The sequence below is a fragment of the Phasianus colchicus genome, chromosome 1, assembly GCF_987193195.1.
Source record: "Phasianus colchicus chromosome 1, bPhaCol1.hap1.1, whole genome shotgun sequence".
NCBI classification, from domain to species: Eukaryota; Metazoa; Chordata; class Aves; order Galliformes; family Phasianidae; genus Phasianus; species Phasianus colchicus.
The window spans coordinates 58350626-58364960 of NC_143436.1; the positions used below are offsets into that span (position 1 = coordinate 58350626).

Here is a 14335-nt window from a genome sequence, read left to right on the forward strand (position 1 = left end):
CATTATGTGTTATCACTAACCTGTCCCCTGATCAGAATGAAGAGCTTCCCAACAGATAAGCATCTCAGGGCCCCTCTTAGTCAACCCCCCTTGAGTGATAGGAGCACAATTGTTCTTTCTGTTTGTCTCAGTATTGTCAATGACATTAAGTTACTTGTTATTATTCAGTTTAGTTTAATTGTTCAGTTACCAAAAAGCTCATTGTTTGTGAGCTGATATTCTTCTCTCCCTCTGGAATACCTCATATGACCATTTAAATCCATTTCCTGCTGCTTCCCTGCTTCTGGGGGCAATGTTTGACTAAAGACCCATGAGGGAGAAAAAAATAATTTTATGATTCAGTTTCAGACAATCATGTGCTTAAGAATTATTGTACTTGTTTCCTTTTTATTTAAAAGGATTTTAGTAGGCAGCTCTCTTGGTACCTTCCTAGTAGACTCACGTGTACATTTTCTCCCATCTTTACTCTTTTTTTTAAAAAAAAAGAAAACCTAGAGTCTGAAAGAATAGTTGTGGTAAACTAAGTTCCTCATTATCTAAAATGCTACCTTTGGCTGAGGAGACTTACTTGCTGTATTTTTGCAAGTTTTCTTTTTTCTTTTTCCTTTTTTTTTTCTTTTCTCCTTTTCTCCTTTTCTCCTTTTCTCCTTTTCTCCTTTTCTCCTTTTCTCCTTTTTTCCTTTCCCTTTCCCTTTCCCTTTCCCTTTCCCTTTCCCTTTCCCTTTCCCTTTCCCTTTCCCTTTCCCTTTCCCTTTCTTTCCCTCTAAGACATTGTGGACATGTGTAAGTTTTGTGTGCAAATGGAACAATGCCTCTTTTTATTTAAAAGCATGCTTACATCAAAATAACATGACACTAGTTTTCTCCTATGTCAGGCTGCGACCTCAGGGATACTCTTTAACTTTGGTTGTTTGCTTTTACTGTGGATGTAATTTTACTTTGGAGATAGATATAAAGTTGAAGCCGATAACCTCTGAGTACGCTCTTTTTTCCTTAAATCCTATCATAAAATGTAGTGAATTAATATGCTCCAGTTTATTATCATTATCAGATTTATTTTTTTAACCATCTAAGTCACGTGTCACTAGATTGCTTTAAATCATTTCTGTAGAATCTTAAGTGTTTTGAAAATGAAATACGCTGTGGTTCATTTCCTTGCAAAAAATAATTGGTGCTTACATCGGAGAAGGAAGTACACAATTTTACCAGATCACTTTTATGTATGAGATAGAAGGCAGCTGAATGTCAGAATCTGTGATAATTACAAATGGTTAAGACGAACGATGAATATTATGTTCCTGATTTTAAGTGACTATTAAGATTTAGTAAGCAGAGAGCTTTAGTGAAGACGTTAAGAAAATAAATAACAAAACAAAATATTCTGCAAAACTTTTAAAATTCAACAGACCTCAATTAAAGACATTTTTCTGTGTTTTTCCTTTCCCAGCCATTCCCTTAGGAATTATAGTTGTACGAGGAGACTGTGACTTGGAGACCTGTCGTATGTATATTGACCGTCTACAAGAGGTAATGTTTTTGTGAATTAAGTATCATTTATTAATCTGTATTATGCTTCTCCCATTCCTGAGTGTATAGGTCTAATGATTGCAACAACTTCGTATTGTGAGTATTGCGTACTGCCTCATGCTGAAAACAAAACTTTAGAGCTATGATATGCTATTAAAACCGAGAGTAACACAAAACATTATTTTCCCAAACAGGAAAAAAATAAATCATGCTGAAACCATTTAAACTGTAGCAGAATTGATGTGTATTGTTGTGTTTGCTTCTTCTTGAAACTGAATGGAATACATGCACTCTCTGCATTCACTGCTGCATTTATACCAATTTCTGAGCAAATTAGTGTCCACAAACTGTATTATGTAAGCATAAATATCATGATATTTCAATGGATCTAATTATGCAAATATTATTCTCTAACACAGTCATGGAGTAAACAGAGACTCCAACAAACACTACAAATACCAAACTGATATTTCAAAAAATACAAGAACATATGCTTATCAGCTAATACGAATGTAGCTATTATCTTCTTGAATGCTTTGTCTCTGGAAGGTACTCCCAGTACAACCTGGGAAACTGAGAATCCAAATGCCCCATTACCTGAATAATTTTAAATGTGTGTGCACTTAATGATAAAACTGGTGGATTTTCATTAATAGAGTGCCTCTCACTGTTTCATAAACTTGTACTGATATCTTTCAAAAACAAGTGTGGTGACTTTACGTGAGTTTCTGAATGGCTGTCCCAGTTGGCACAGGAGCTATGGACCTCATTCATCCCATTTCCATCTGATAATGGAAGATTACAACACAGTAGTTGGGATGATGTTTGCAACACTGAGATGACCTCTTTGGCATGAGGTTGTCTTTAAACCTGGAAAAATACCAGGGGTTTTCTTTGGTGTATTAATTATTCAGAAATACTTACAAAAGACAATATGAAGGCCTTTAGCTTTTTTTTTTCTTTCTTTCTTTTTGCTGCAGATATTCTAAATTTAAATAGTTTTCATAGATCTGTGATACATAAATAGATCCGTGATATAGTAAATAGTCATTAACATAATCTCTGTATAAATTTTTAAAACTAGACTGTTTTTTACCAGATGCATGTAAATGCAAACTTTAAGAGAGCTTTCCTTGACTATTTTGTGGCATTTGTTTAATATACTTAAAACCAATGAGAAATACTTGCAAAATTACTCTATGATGTTTAGCCAGCCACTTCAAATAGTAGAAGTGCAATAACTTCTGTTGATTTAATCTTTTCATCACTGGCCTATCTTTCATCCTATTAGGACCTACAGTCGGCAACTTCTACTACACAGAGAGTTCATTACCAGGTAAGATGAGCTTTCCATTTAGTAAATGAGAACAAAGACAAGTTTAACCACGTGGACTACACTGTTTGCATTTGAACGCAGATTTAGAGGAATTTTTGATTACCATTTGCCCTCAGATGATGAAGGCTCATTCTGATTTCCCTGAGATAATTTTTTTCCTTGCAAACCTTATGGAATCGTCCTTAAAATTGCCTCTTGAAGCAAATGAGAGAATGTGTCCATTAAAATAAGTGACAAAAGAAAAGATATTTCTTTGAGAGAAGGAACAGTAATTTTTTGTATTGCATAGATGAAGTAGTAGTACCTACCACTGAGAAGAAAAGTGTACTAGCAAACCTAACCTATTAATAATTATGTGTACCGCAGCCATTTTCCTCTCGACTAACATAATCTTCAGAGTAAGTAGTTTTTCTAATCCATCCTGAACACAAATGTGCCCTTTATATGTGGCAAGACCATTCTCTTTTTAGATGGCTAGTTTTTAAAACTGGGCTCTTTGTGCATTTTGCAGCTATATTGTATAGTTTATACAATACAGAACTTGACTTTACAGTTGGAAGCATTCGAGAATATGTATTACTCTCAGTAAAATATTGTGCTACAAAATGATTACATTGGGAGTAAAATAATTCAGACTAAATCTACTGACTCCTGAGCTCATTTGGCATTAGCATGGAGACTTGACACAAACAATGGTCAATTGACAAAGTGCCTAGGACCACAAGACTCAAGTTGCATGGTGTTGATAGCCTTTTCCTAGATTTAACAATGTAAGTCTTGTTAGGATCAGCAGGAATGAGTTCACTGAGAAAAAATGCAAGGATCCAGCTGATGGGAACCTACTGTAGTGAAACTGCAGATGATTTCTTGGGCCTTAGTGATTACCTGGGTGATACAGAATTCCAGTTTGGCAGGACTGCCTGTAATGTGCTGTATTCAGGAAGGCACTACAAGAAAATGCAAATTTGGCATGTTTTTTCTGAAGTTGCTTTCTTCGTACCAGTACATGGTATGCTTCTGCATTTCTGTGTCCAATTTTAACCTCATAGTTTTGACATTTGTGTCAATCATTGCCCTAGGACTGAGTTTTAGAACAGCACTAGCGTCTAGTGAATTGGCTAATAAAACAGCTTGTGTTATTCTGTACCATTCCTTATAAATTAACCTAAGTGGCTGCTGAGTGCTCCATGTGTAGGAAACTGCCTGAGGTAAAATGAGGAACTAAATCTGTGCATATGGGGAGGGAATGAAATGTCAGAAACCAGCTTCATACTTGTCCCTAACCTCTGTAGTTATAGCAGCATAGAAATTAATAGCCTAGCCTTTTTCTTTAGTGCACATCAGTGTGAAATCCCTCACTTGCTATTAATTTTTTATGATGCTGTATTTTTAATGCCCCCCTCTAGTTTTGTCTTCAGTACTTGTTTGTCCTGGATTCTTCAAATGCTGCTTTATTCCTAGCGGATCATTTCTATGAACTGTCTTGCTAGGTTAATTTGTGGTTTGTTCCACATTTGTTAGCATCTGTCTATAAATTACCAAAGGGGGGAAAATGGGATAAAGAGTGTGAATAAGGTTCTTGAGCTGATGGAACTGTCTTATCTTGCTAATAAGGTGTCATGGGTACTTTTAGGTCTCATAAACACAATTTCTTGCGTGATGCTTCTGCAGCTCAAAACATGGGGAGTCAGCAGAAATAATATCAGAAAGTTTGGGTGTAAATGAGAAAAATGGTGTTAGACTTGTTCTTCATACTGCTTTCTTTCTCTAACAAGTTTAATGTATATGAAATATTATTCTCATGGGTCTGAGACCTCCCAAGCTAATTCTGCTGTTGAAATATAATGGGTTCTTGGAAAGAGCCTGTGCAATTTGTGACTTGATTTTGTATTTGCCAGCATTATCCCTATTTTCCTTTTTCCCAGCATTATGTACTCTGACAGATCTAAGAACTTTCACTCACTTCTCCTCTTTGCATCATCTACCTTTTTATATGGATTCTTATATTTCAGTGCTTTCCTCCCTTTGTCCTTTGTATCCCAGATCTAACCTTTCCTAAGACAGTGGGCTAAATGTTAAGATGCATACAGCTCTGTGCATTTAGATAAATAGAAATTAGCAAATGTAGCAGATTTTAGAAAATCCTTGACTCTCCTACTACAATTATGATACAAGTAAACCTAAGCATCTCACAACTCCATAAACTCATGTTAGAGAAGGAAATAGGTACATTTCAAACCTGATAGTTTAACCACCAATATACATTTTTTATAACTATTCATAGAAATAGTTCATGTTCTGGAATGTTATACTGTCTTCATCTCTCCTGTATTGCACATAAATTGGAGACAAAATCTGTACAGCAGGACAAGGTTTATGGGATCAAGCAAAATCACTGAGTGTAAATATGGGAGGGAACTGAGATTTGATTTTTGTCAGACTGGCTACAGATGCAGGTATTATGGATCAGGAGATATTTTGTCTTTATAAAAGCAAAATATGTAAGTGGCTGCAGTAACATTTCAGACAAGATTCATTGCCAGCACTCCAAAATCTGAGGCACTGAGAAGATGACACGTGAGTTTCCCAGAGCTGTCTTTGCTTTTCTGTCCACTATAACTGGAAAGGAAAAGCAATAATAGGAAGTTCCATTCAATTGCAGTAGAAGCTAATAAGATGAATCGTGAAAAACTGTCATGATATCAAATAGGGTTGTTAAGATTTCACAGTGGCATCTTGCAAATCACTGAGATGTGTTCACATGGCTGTGTGAAAGGAATATCCAGCAGAACGTGAAGTGCTAATTGTCATCACAGCTGCTTGAAAATGACAGGTAGTGCACACAAGCACCCAGCTGACCAGGAATTTAGGGAACCAAAAACTTTTGTGTCTGTACAACAGCAGCATGACCTCATTTTTTTCTTAAAGAGCTGGAAAAAATGTTGGATATTGTTATGTTGATTGAAGAGTGAGGTCTGTCTCTTGACAGAGGAGGGCATTATTTGGTATTTAATCATTTTGGAAAGTATTTTATCCACCCAGATTGAAAGAGAACTTCCTCCGGCATTCTGTGAGATTTTCTCCCAGTAGAAAAAGCAACTTGCTTCTTCCTCACAGTCTTACTGACACATCTGGGCAGTCTAGGAAGTTGAACCAATGAAACATCCATTTTTCTGTGGATATATTCTTTATTTCTTTCTTAATTTTTTTTCTGACACATGGCTACGTGGATAAGAAATGTTTTAGAAATATGTCAGATTTGCAGAAGAGTAAGATAAATTGCTGAGAAATAACTGCCCCTTCTAGGTTTTCCTAATGAGATAGACAACAGAGAGTAAAGGCAGAAGAAAATATAGCAAACTTTAAAACTCTGAGAATCTGTATGAATGTTCCAGATGTGTTGGGTGTGCATGATGCACCATAAACTGTCATTTTAACTCTCTGCTGGTATTTCTGCACTTTCACTCTTCCTGTACACAAACCCTGGACGTGATGCCAACAGTCTGAGGGACTGGTGGGGTTTGTGTCACTTGGAGTCTGTCACTTGGGCTAGATGCCTTTCTTAAAGGTCTGCTGTAGTTCAGGCTGGAGCAATGACTTTGAAGCACAAGCTGGAGGACAGATTTCTGGATTATGCTCGACATTAACTGTTCATAGCCCTGTCATCCCTCCTGGTTGAAAACCCATGATTGACCGAAATCTCTTTTTGGAACTTACTCTTTCAGTCAGTCTTTACTTTCTGATGGTAGATTCTCAAGCACCTACTCACCAGATAGAGCTGTACAATTCCCAGTGCAGGTTTTTTTCTTTTTTCTTTTTTTAAATCCTGCATCCTGCAGTCAGGAAAGGTGGTGGGCATCTGTATGATATTCAGACAAGTTCCAGTGAGATACTGTTGTATCAGTTTGTTTTCACCACTCTGTGCCCATGTTATGGATATATGTACATATGCCTTATCATATACTATGCTTCCTGTGCAGAGCAGTACTTTTCTCAACGGCACCTTTCTTCCCCATTGCTTCTGCTTTCTCATTTTCTCACCTTGTGCATTGATATAGCCTTCCATAGTCTGTTGTCTTAAGGAGAAGTAAATTTCAATCTTGAGCGACTATGTGCCTGCATTTACGTCATTTGCAGGTGTGCTGATTTTACTGCGTAAGTTATAATTAAGGACAGAATTTGGCTCTATGCACATTTTGGGTTGGTGCCCACAGGCTGTGCTGTTGTGCTTTGTCCTATGCAAATCTATTTGTGTTTAGGTGTTGTGTTCCAACAGCTTTAGGAATCTGGCTGGCCATCCACTGGCAGCATGGCTGAGATCCCTCTTGTCTCCAGATCAGTGAGAGCTGAGAAAACAAGGAACATCCTTTGTTCTTCCCCAGCCATTTGGTTCCTTGATGTAGTATCAACTGGGTCTCAAGAAGCAGGTCTATCTAGACAGAATGGGAACACATTGATGTGGAATGTCTGATGCCTTAGCCAGCAATGATCCCCAGGTCTGCACTCTGCATTGTCTATATTCTGGATGAAGACAAAAGCTTCTTATTTTTTATTTTTCTTTTTGTTTTTAAATCTGATGTATATTAGGGACATGCCAGGGACAGCAACATGGCCACTTGTTCTAAGTGGCAGACTGATGGAGGTGGGAAGGGCTGTAAAGCCCTCCTCTGGAAGAAGAGAAAGTGGTACATACACAAACACAGTAATCGAGTTCATTGCTTGTTTGTTTTTTATCTTCTCTTTCATCTCTCCCTATTTTTCTACCCCAACAAATAAAGATGACTTCAGACATCTGAGAAAGCTGCTTCTGATGCAGTGCTTTTTGATATTGCTGAGGTGAAGGAGAAAGGATAGCTGAGAGTGTGCTTCAAGTTTACTTCCAGAGAATAAATGTTTTTCTCTGCTATAACACAGTAAAAACCCGATGTCAGTGGGGAGCAGACCCAGTGGATTTAGGTTTTGCAGCTTTTGCATACTGTGCAATATAGAAAAAATATATATATATATATGTTTTTTTTTTTTTTTAATGTTGCTTCTCTGTCCAATACAGGACCAAGAAAGCTCTTTCCCAAGAGTACTTTCTGTTCAGAGGCTCTCTCCTAGATGGTGCTTCCTAGATGGTAAGTGTGTCTCCCTCCCATTGTGTCTGGCATGCTGCTTGCTGCTGGTGTAGGTGTGAAGGACAGTGCATCCAAGAGTACCAAGAGGGAGGAGAAGCTGTTCCTTGCTGCGCTGAGAAGGTGAAAAGGGAGCTGTGTGGCCCCCTTTATCTTCTGAAAAATGGGCCTTCAACTAGCAGTCAAAATGTTCTCCATAGCATCGTCTCCCAAAGGAGATGAGTTCTTCCAAGGGTGGTTGGAGGTTTTGTTTTATTAGTGTCTCTGCTGTGATGCAGCACTTATGTGGCAGTACCTGGATTCAGAATACACCTGGTTGTAGTAGCACACTGCCGTCAGCAGAATTATGTTCTTTGTTTCTCTTTCTCCATAAATACTGCAGTATTTAGGTGATGGAAATGTACTCCCTTTCCCCTGTAAGGGGGCATTTCATGTAACTCTTGTTGCCAAAGCAAGCAGCTTATCTGGCTTTACATCAGGCTCCAGAGCACTAAAATGGGCAGCTAAAATGGATGGTCAACTGCTTTTACAAAAACTTCAGCATGGTGGGGAGTGATTTGGTTATTGTTCAAAACAAAACCAGTTTTTTCTTGATAGTTTCTAACCACTTCTGCTCGTCTCTCATGATAGAATTGATAGAAAATTGATAGAAAATACATTGAGGATTTGTTTGGTTTTTAGAGAAAGCTGGGTGGGCAGATGGATTCAGTTTTAGTCTTTACATGTTTGATATTCCTTTGCCGTGCCAAAAATGACAGTGCTATATCACTATGCTGTTCTGCAGAAATGCCAGAATGAAAAAAAGTCTGTGATTTCACTGGCTAAACTAAATGCAAAGCAGAAACAAAAATATCACATCTGATAAAGCGCATTGAAGGTGATAAAATAGTTCTGCTTTTAGCGATATAAATTATTTAGCAGTGCCAACATTCATATTAGGTACTTTGTTTAGTGATTCTTCCCTCCTTTAATGTTTTGTTCAAGGGTAGAATAAATTTTCTTTCAGCGTATCAGTAATTCAGATTGAATATTTGAGCATTTGTTTTACAAGGAATTCCCAAGCGTATTATTGTTTTTTAGATTCACTGTTTGAATCTTTTAGATTCACTGTTTGAATCAATCATATTAGACCTATCAGTTTTATGATGTTCTTGCTATACTGTCATTGGAAGAATGCAGCTCTTTATGTCATGTGTTTTAATATTAGTAATTCTTCTTATATAAACCTGAGAGACCCTATTTGCCTGTGTTTTAAATAGTTATTTCAAGTTAATAGCTTCAATGAATATTGTTTTGACAAATACTGCCTTTAAATTCATTTTTCAGTAGTGTAGGAATATAGAAGTAATGAACGAATCAGATCATGTTGTGATTTCACTGACACAGAGGTTTTCTTACATGGTGCTGATGTTAGCTGAGCCCATCTCGTTCATATAGTTCTGCTTACACCACTTGCTTCATTTCTGCTTTTTTATTTATCTTCTTTGCAGCAACTTCTGCTGATCGTTTTTACCGCATTGACAGATCTCAGGTAAATCTCTGTTTGGTTACTGCTTCTGTAGATCTTTTTTAAAGCCATGCCAGATGCATCTTAAAATGAAGCCATTGCTCCTGTGTACTCTAGAATGCTGATGATGTCTTCTGAAAAGCAGAGAAAAAATTCTGGACCATTTTTCAGTAGACATAATTTGCATCATTTCACTGAGCTCACTGAAGTTTTGTATCTGCTAATCATGTGCTTTTCTTTTTAACTACCAACTTGATACACAAATCAGGATGTTCTACATTAATCATCCTTATCATATCTTAGTAAGGGTATCTGTGCTACATTAGTGTGCTTGATTTTTATCTTTTCATTGATATTTTTAGACACCAGAAGTCCTAGTCCTGTGTATGACATGAAATAACTGTAGAAATGAGTATGATTAAAGCCGAGAATTATAAACAAATATGTCAAATATTCCCAAGGAAACCCAAAACAACATGTTGTTTCATTAGATTCAAACCCATGGTGTAAGATCTGCCAATCTGAATATATTTTCTGAAAGACACTTTGAAAATTTTACAGAGCTTTTGATGTTTCCCAACTTATAGGCAGAATTGACCAATTAGTGGTTCAGCATGAAATGTAAACTGTTGATTCACCCATTTGTCATTTGCGTCTTGTTCCCCTGAGAACAATGTAAGCTGTTTTTGAATTAAATGAACATCTGCAGATTGTAGTTTATTTCAGTCGGAAGGAGCTGTGAATTTAGCTCAGAGGTCTCTGAGCCAAAGGCCTTTGCACACAGTCATATATATGCGTTGATGAAGTTGTACTTGAAAATTTTGAAAGCAAGGATGAAGAAGATGCTGCTACAGACTAAACTGAGCAATGCCATTTTCTTTTGTTTATTCTGCATTTTTCTAATTCTGGCTCTGCACAGTGTCATCTTTCCCTCCTACTCCTTTGCCATGTGTTTCCATGAGAAAAAAAAAATACTGCGTGATGGTTCCTGTGCACAAAATGTGGGAAAGTACCCTGCCCATCCTCCTACTTAGACAGACCTTCTCATACTCAGTATTTCTGAAGGGGACTTCTGTGCCAATAAAAAAAAAAAAGAGGGATTGAAAAAGAGAGCTTTGTTAATGAGGATGCAAGTCCAGAATGTACAAGCAATTGAGTTTTTAGAGACTATCTCCAAACAATGAAAAATCCTATTATCTGAGGGCAGGACTTAGGTGTTGGTGCTCAGCTGGATGTGTAGGACTCAGTTTTTTGAGTAGGCCTCCAGTTTTCAGTAGAATGGTGTTGATGGACAAAAGTCACTGAGCAACAGCCTCTTAAGCATTGCTGTGTGAAGCTTGCTGGCTGGGAATCTTGTTTGGCTTAAAATCTAAGGAGTGCTTATTGCTAACTTGACTTGGTGTGTTTATGTATGCATTTAAATACACAGACAAGTGCCATAAATTCTTTTTAGTCTGATGTATTCCCAGATTTCCTATAGCCAGCTGGGCTTTCTGAGTGAACGCTGATGCCACAGGTTCATTATTTGTTCCTTATATCATTCCAACAGGAACATTTGCACTTTGTGACGGAAATTTCGCAGGACGAGATTTTTATTCTGGATCCAGAGCTGGTAATGTCACAGCAGGGGGGGACGCCACCTGGAATGCCTGATCTGGTAGTGGAGCAGGCCTCTGGGTGAGTGATGCTGGGATTTGGCCTTCAGCAGCCACAACAGAATTTGTCTTTTCTGATCCCTTCTGCTGAAAGGTTGGGAGATATCGGAAAGTGTTAGATCTGGGGGCAGAATCAGGTGCAGCAGTGATAATTACAGGCTTGGAAAGGACATTTAAGGTCATCTAGTTCCAGCTTCTCTACCATGGTTAGGGTTGCTACCCAGGGCCCCATTCAACTTGGCCTTGAGCACATCCAGGGATGGGACCTCCACAGCTTCTGTGGGCAGCCTGTGCCAGTGCCTTACCACCCCCTGATAATGAAACATGTATCTATCAAGTTATAAACCTATTCTCTGCACTGTCAGGGCTCTGATAGAAATATTTAAGGCCCTGAAGTCCTTTGAGTCTTAGAATTACTGTGAAGTGTCTTTGTTTTTCCTTGTCCTCTAGGCAGACTAGAAATGCTCCTGTTCCTTTTCAGGAAGAGTCTTCTAATCATGGTGAAGTAAGCTAAGCTAGCTTGCAACAGGCTGAAAAATACTGGGAATATACAAGCATAAAAAAGCTACAAAGCAGAGTATGTGAGATAATTTCTGAGTTTTAAAGCCTTTCTTTTCCTTCCCTTCCTAGAATATCAGATCGGTGGAACCCTGCTGTTAGAAAGAGGATGTTAAGCGACAGTGGCCTTGGCAAGATTTCCCCGCACTACGAGGTACCTGACAAACAAAAGGACGCCAGCCAGACCTATATGCTGCAGTAAGAGCCCTCTGCATTTCTCTGCTTGATGACATATTGTCACCATCACCATAGACAACTCCTACTGCCTTCTTTAGATTTAAAGTGTTGTGCTGACATGCTGAAACAACAGATATCCCTTCGTTTCTTCTCTTTTGTTCCTCACTTCTAATCATTTCTGTTTCTTTCTCCCTCTCCATTATTTATATGTTTTTGTCTTTGTTTTTCTGTCCAGATAAATGAGAGGGAAGGGACAGGTTAGGGGCATGGTGGCTGTTTCTCTCCAGAATCTAGAGTTATGAGCTGATGCAGATTATTCATTATTCAGGTGGGCAAGCTCTGAAGTATGTTTAGACATTGTCCCATTTGTGGCAAAGCTGATAGCTGTATAGTAAATTAGGCAGGGGACTGCAGTAGAGAGAAGAAGATATTACAGTTATGGCAGCTGAAAGCTGCTCTGGGAGGGCTAGCTTTTCTCAGTTTCCTCCACAGAATTTCTGAATGATTCAGAATTTAAAACAAACTTCACATATGGTCAGTGACAACAGACTCCTCACTTCATGCTTGTCTGCACTGAGGTAGGCTGGATTTCTGGGAGGCGATTGCAAGAAGATGTTGAAAGAGAGTGAAGGGCTGGAAAGTGAGTAATATGCTTTCTATGTGCCTCAGATTGTATTACTAAAATTAATTGAAAGTTTGTGTCTTCCTTCATCTGACTCTCATTTTCCCACCTGCGGAATACAGATAATATTGCAGTCTTACCTTAGAGGAACACAGCAAGGGTAAATTTCATGGTCACAAAGAAGCTCAGATGTTATGGCAAAACTCTGTCGGAGATGCTTAGGAGAAAATTAATCACTTTACATTCTGTGCACAGTTTTGATAGTGGGGGATAAATGAACCTTGAGTTTGTGTACTGCATATAAAGAATAGGAAGGGATACTAAGTGGGTGTTTTTAAACATTGAAGAAAGAGTCCACTAGAATAATGTAGTATGTATCAATATAATTAAAGGCTGTCATCATGTATGTGTGCTACAAAGCTGGAGCATGATGCTCAGATAACATGTGCTCTGGTATTTTCAAGCTTTTGAGTTCTTGATTTTCCAATTAAATGTGGTTTATAACCTGGTATTTTAAAGAAGGAACTTAGAGTACTTTTATATTTTTAGCAGCTGAGAGCGGTTCACAGGTTCTTTACAGAAGTTTGTCTCTTCAGAATTTTTTTCATTTAAAACTTGCTGAGAGATTTTAACGTTCCCTAAAATAAAGTTTCCTAAAAAGGAATATGGTAGAGCACAAAGGGGACACCTCCTCACACTCAGGAGGTTCCCATGGATGTTTTGAGAGTCACCAGTGTTTCATATTTGTCTGAAATATTGTGTACCACATCTAAATCAAAGTGTGAGATCCTATATCCTGTCAGTAGGGCAAGTGGAGTAGGACTTGCTGTGATAGAATGTCTTTCAGTTGTTCAACTGAGGTTGGTCATTTCCCTTTCAAACATGAGTTGAAAGTTACCCTCCTCAGATACTGTGAGCAGATTAGGTTGTAGTTGGTCATAGTATAGATGCAGGCTATTCAGATTGTCTCTGACATTGCTGTATATGAGCTCCTTAAGATGGAGTAATGTGTTCTGAGAAGTGAGGAGTATAACTAAAAAGACAAAGTTTGCTAACAGACTTCCATTAATTAAAGAAGACAATATGTGCTCTGAAAATAATTATGGTTTGTGACATTGTTTCTGATCACAAACTTTTGGTGTAGAAAGTAATTTGACTGTAATGGTTTTGTGGAAGTAATCATTGGAGAGAAAACTATTTACGCTATTACTTTTAATCAGGTTCATGTTAATTAATTTTCAGGTGCCGTTTAACTAATAATCATATTTCATGTTTTGCTCTTCCTTCCCCTACCCTTTCCAAATACTCTTTGATGTGTGACTGACTGATAAGTGGACTGCAAAAACCATGAAAATCAGCATCTTGATGTAGTAGCCAGGAGCTGGGGCATGTCATATCTTAAAAGGAACATCAAATCAGTGTCAAAGGTGCATACAGCACCAGTGGGAGGACAGTTTCTTGTAATGCTGGTGCTTGATCTTGAAAACAGCCAAGTGTTCTGGACTGGCTCCACTGAAACATGTAATTGCACTCTTCCTTTGAACATGAGTGGATTCATTGTTGATTTATCCTGTGATCTAATGGTGCAGTGAAGTAGGCACGACCATTGCCTCAGATCCTATTTCATGCATTCATTATTGGCCATTTCTTTTTCTAATTATGTGTTTGTCAACTTATTACATGATGAGAGAGAGAAAATAAACAAGCAACACAACTACATACAAAAATGAAAAAGTGACTGTTCCTTGTTAGATGTTTAATCTGTCTTTTGATTGAAATAACTCATTTTCCCATTGTTACATTGTTATATTCCCGTTGTTACAGCAGTAATAACCA

General features: G+C 37.9%; 1 protein-coding gene across 4 annotated transcripts in view; it reads left to right on the forward strand.

The window, feature by feature from the left end:
- Positions 1–14335, forward strand: part of DGKI (diacylglycerol kinase iota) — a 209992-nt gene that overhangs the window by 153647 nt on the left and 42010 nt on the right. For all 4 annotated transcript variants that reach the window (XM_090144503.1, XM_090144510.1, XM_090144523.1 and 1 more), the window contains 6 exons: positions 1448–1527; positions 2819–2863; positions 7914–7983; positions 9471–9511; positions 11037–11164; positions 11773–11898. In XM_090144503.1, coding sequence (XP_090000629.1) covers positions 1448–1527; positions 2819–2863; positions 7914–7983; positions 9471–9511; positions 11037–11164; positions 11773–11898 — 490 coding nt within the window. The remainder of the gene's footprint in view (positions 1–1447; positions 1528–2818; positions 2864–7913; positions 7984–9470; positions 9512–11036; positions 11165–11772; positions 11899–14335) is intronic.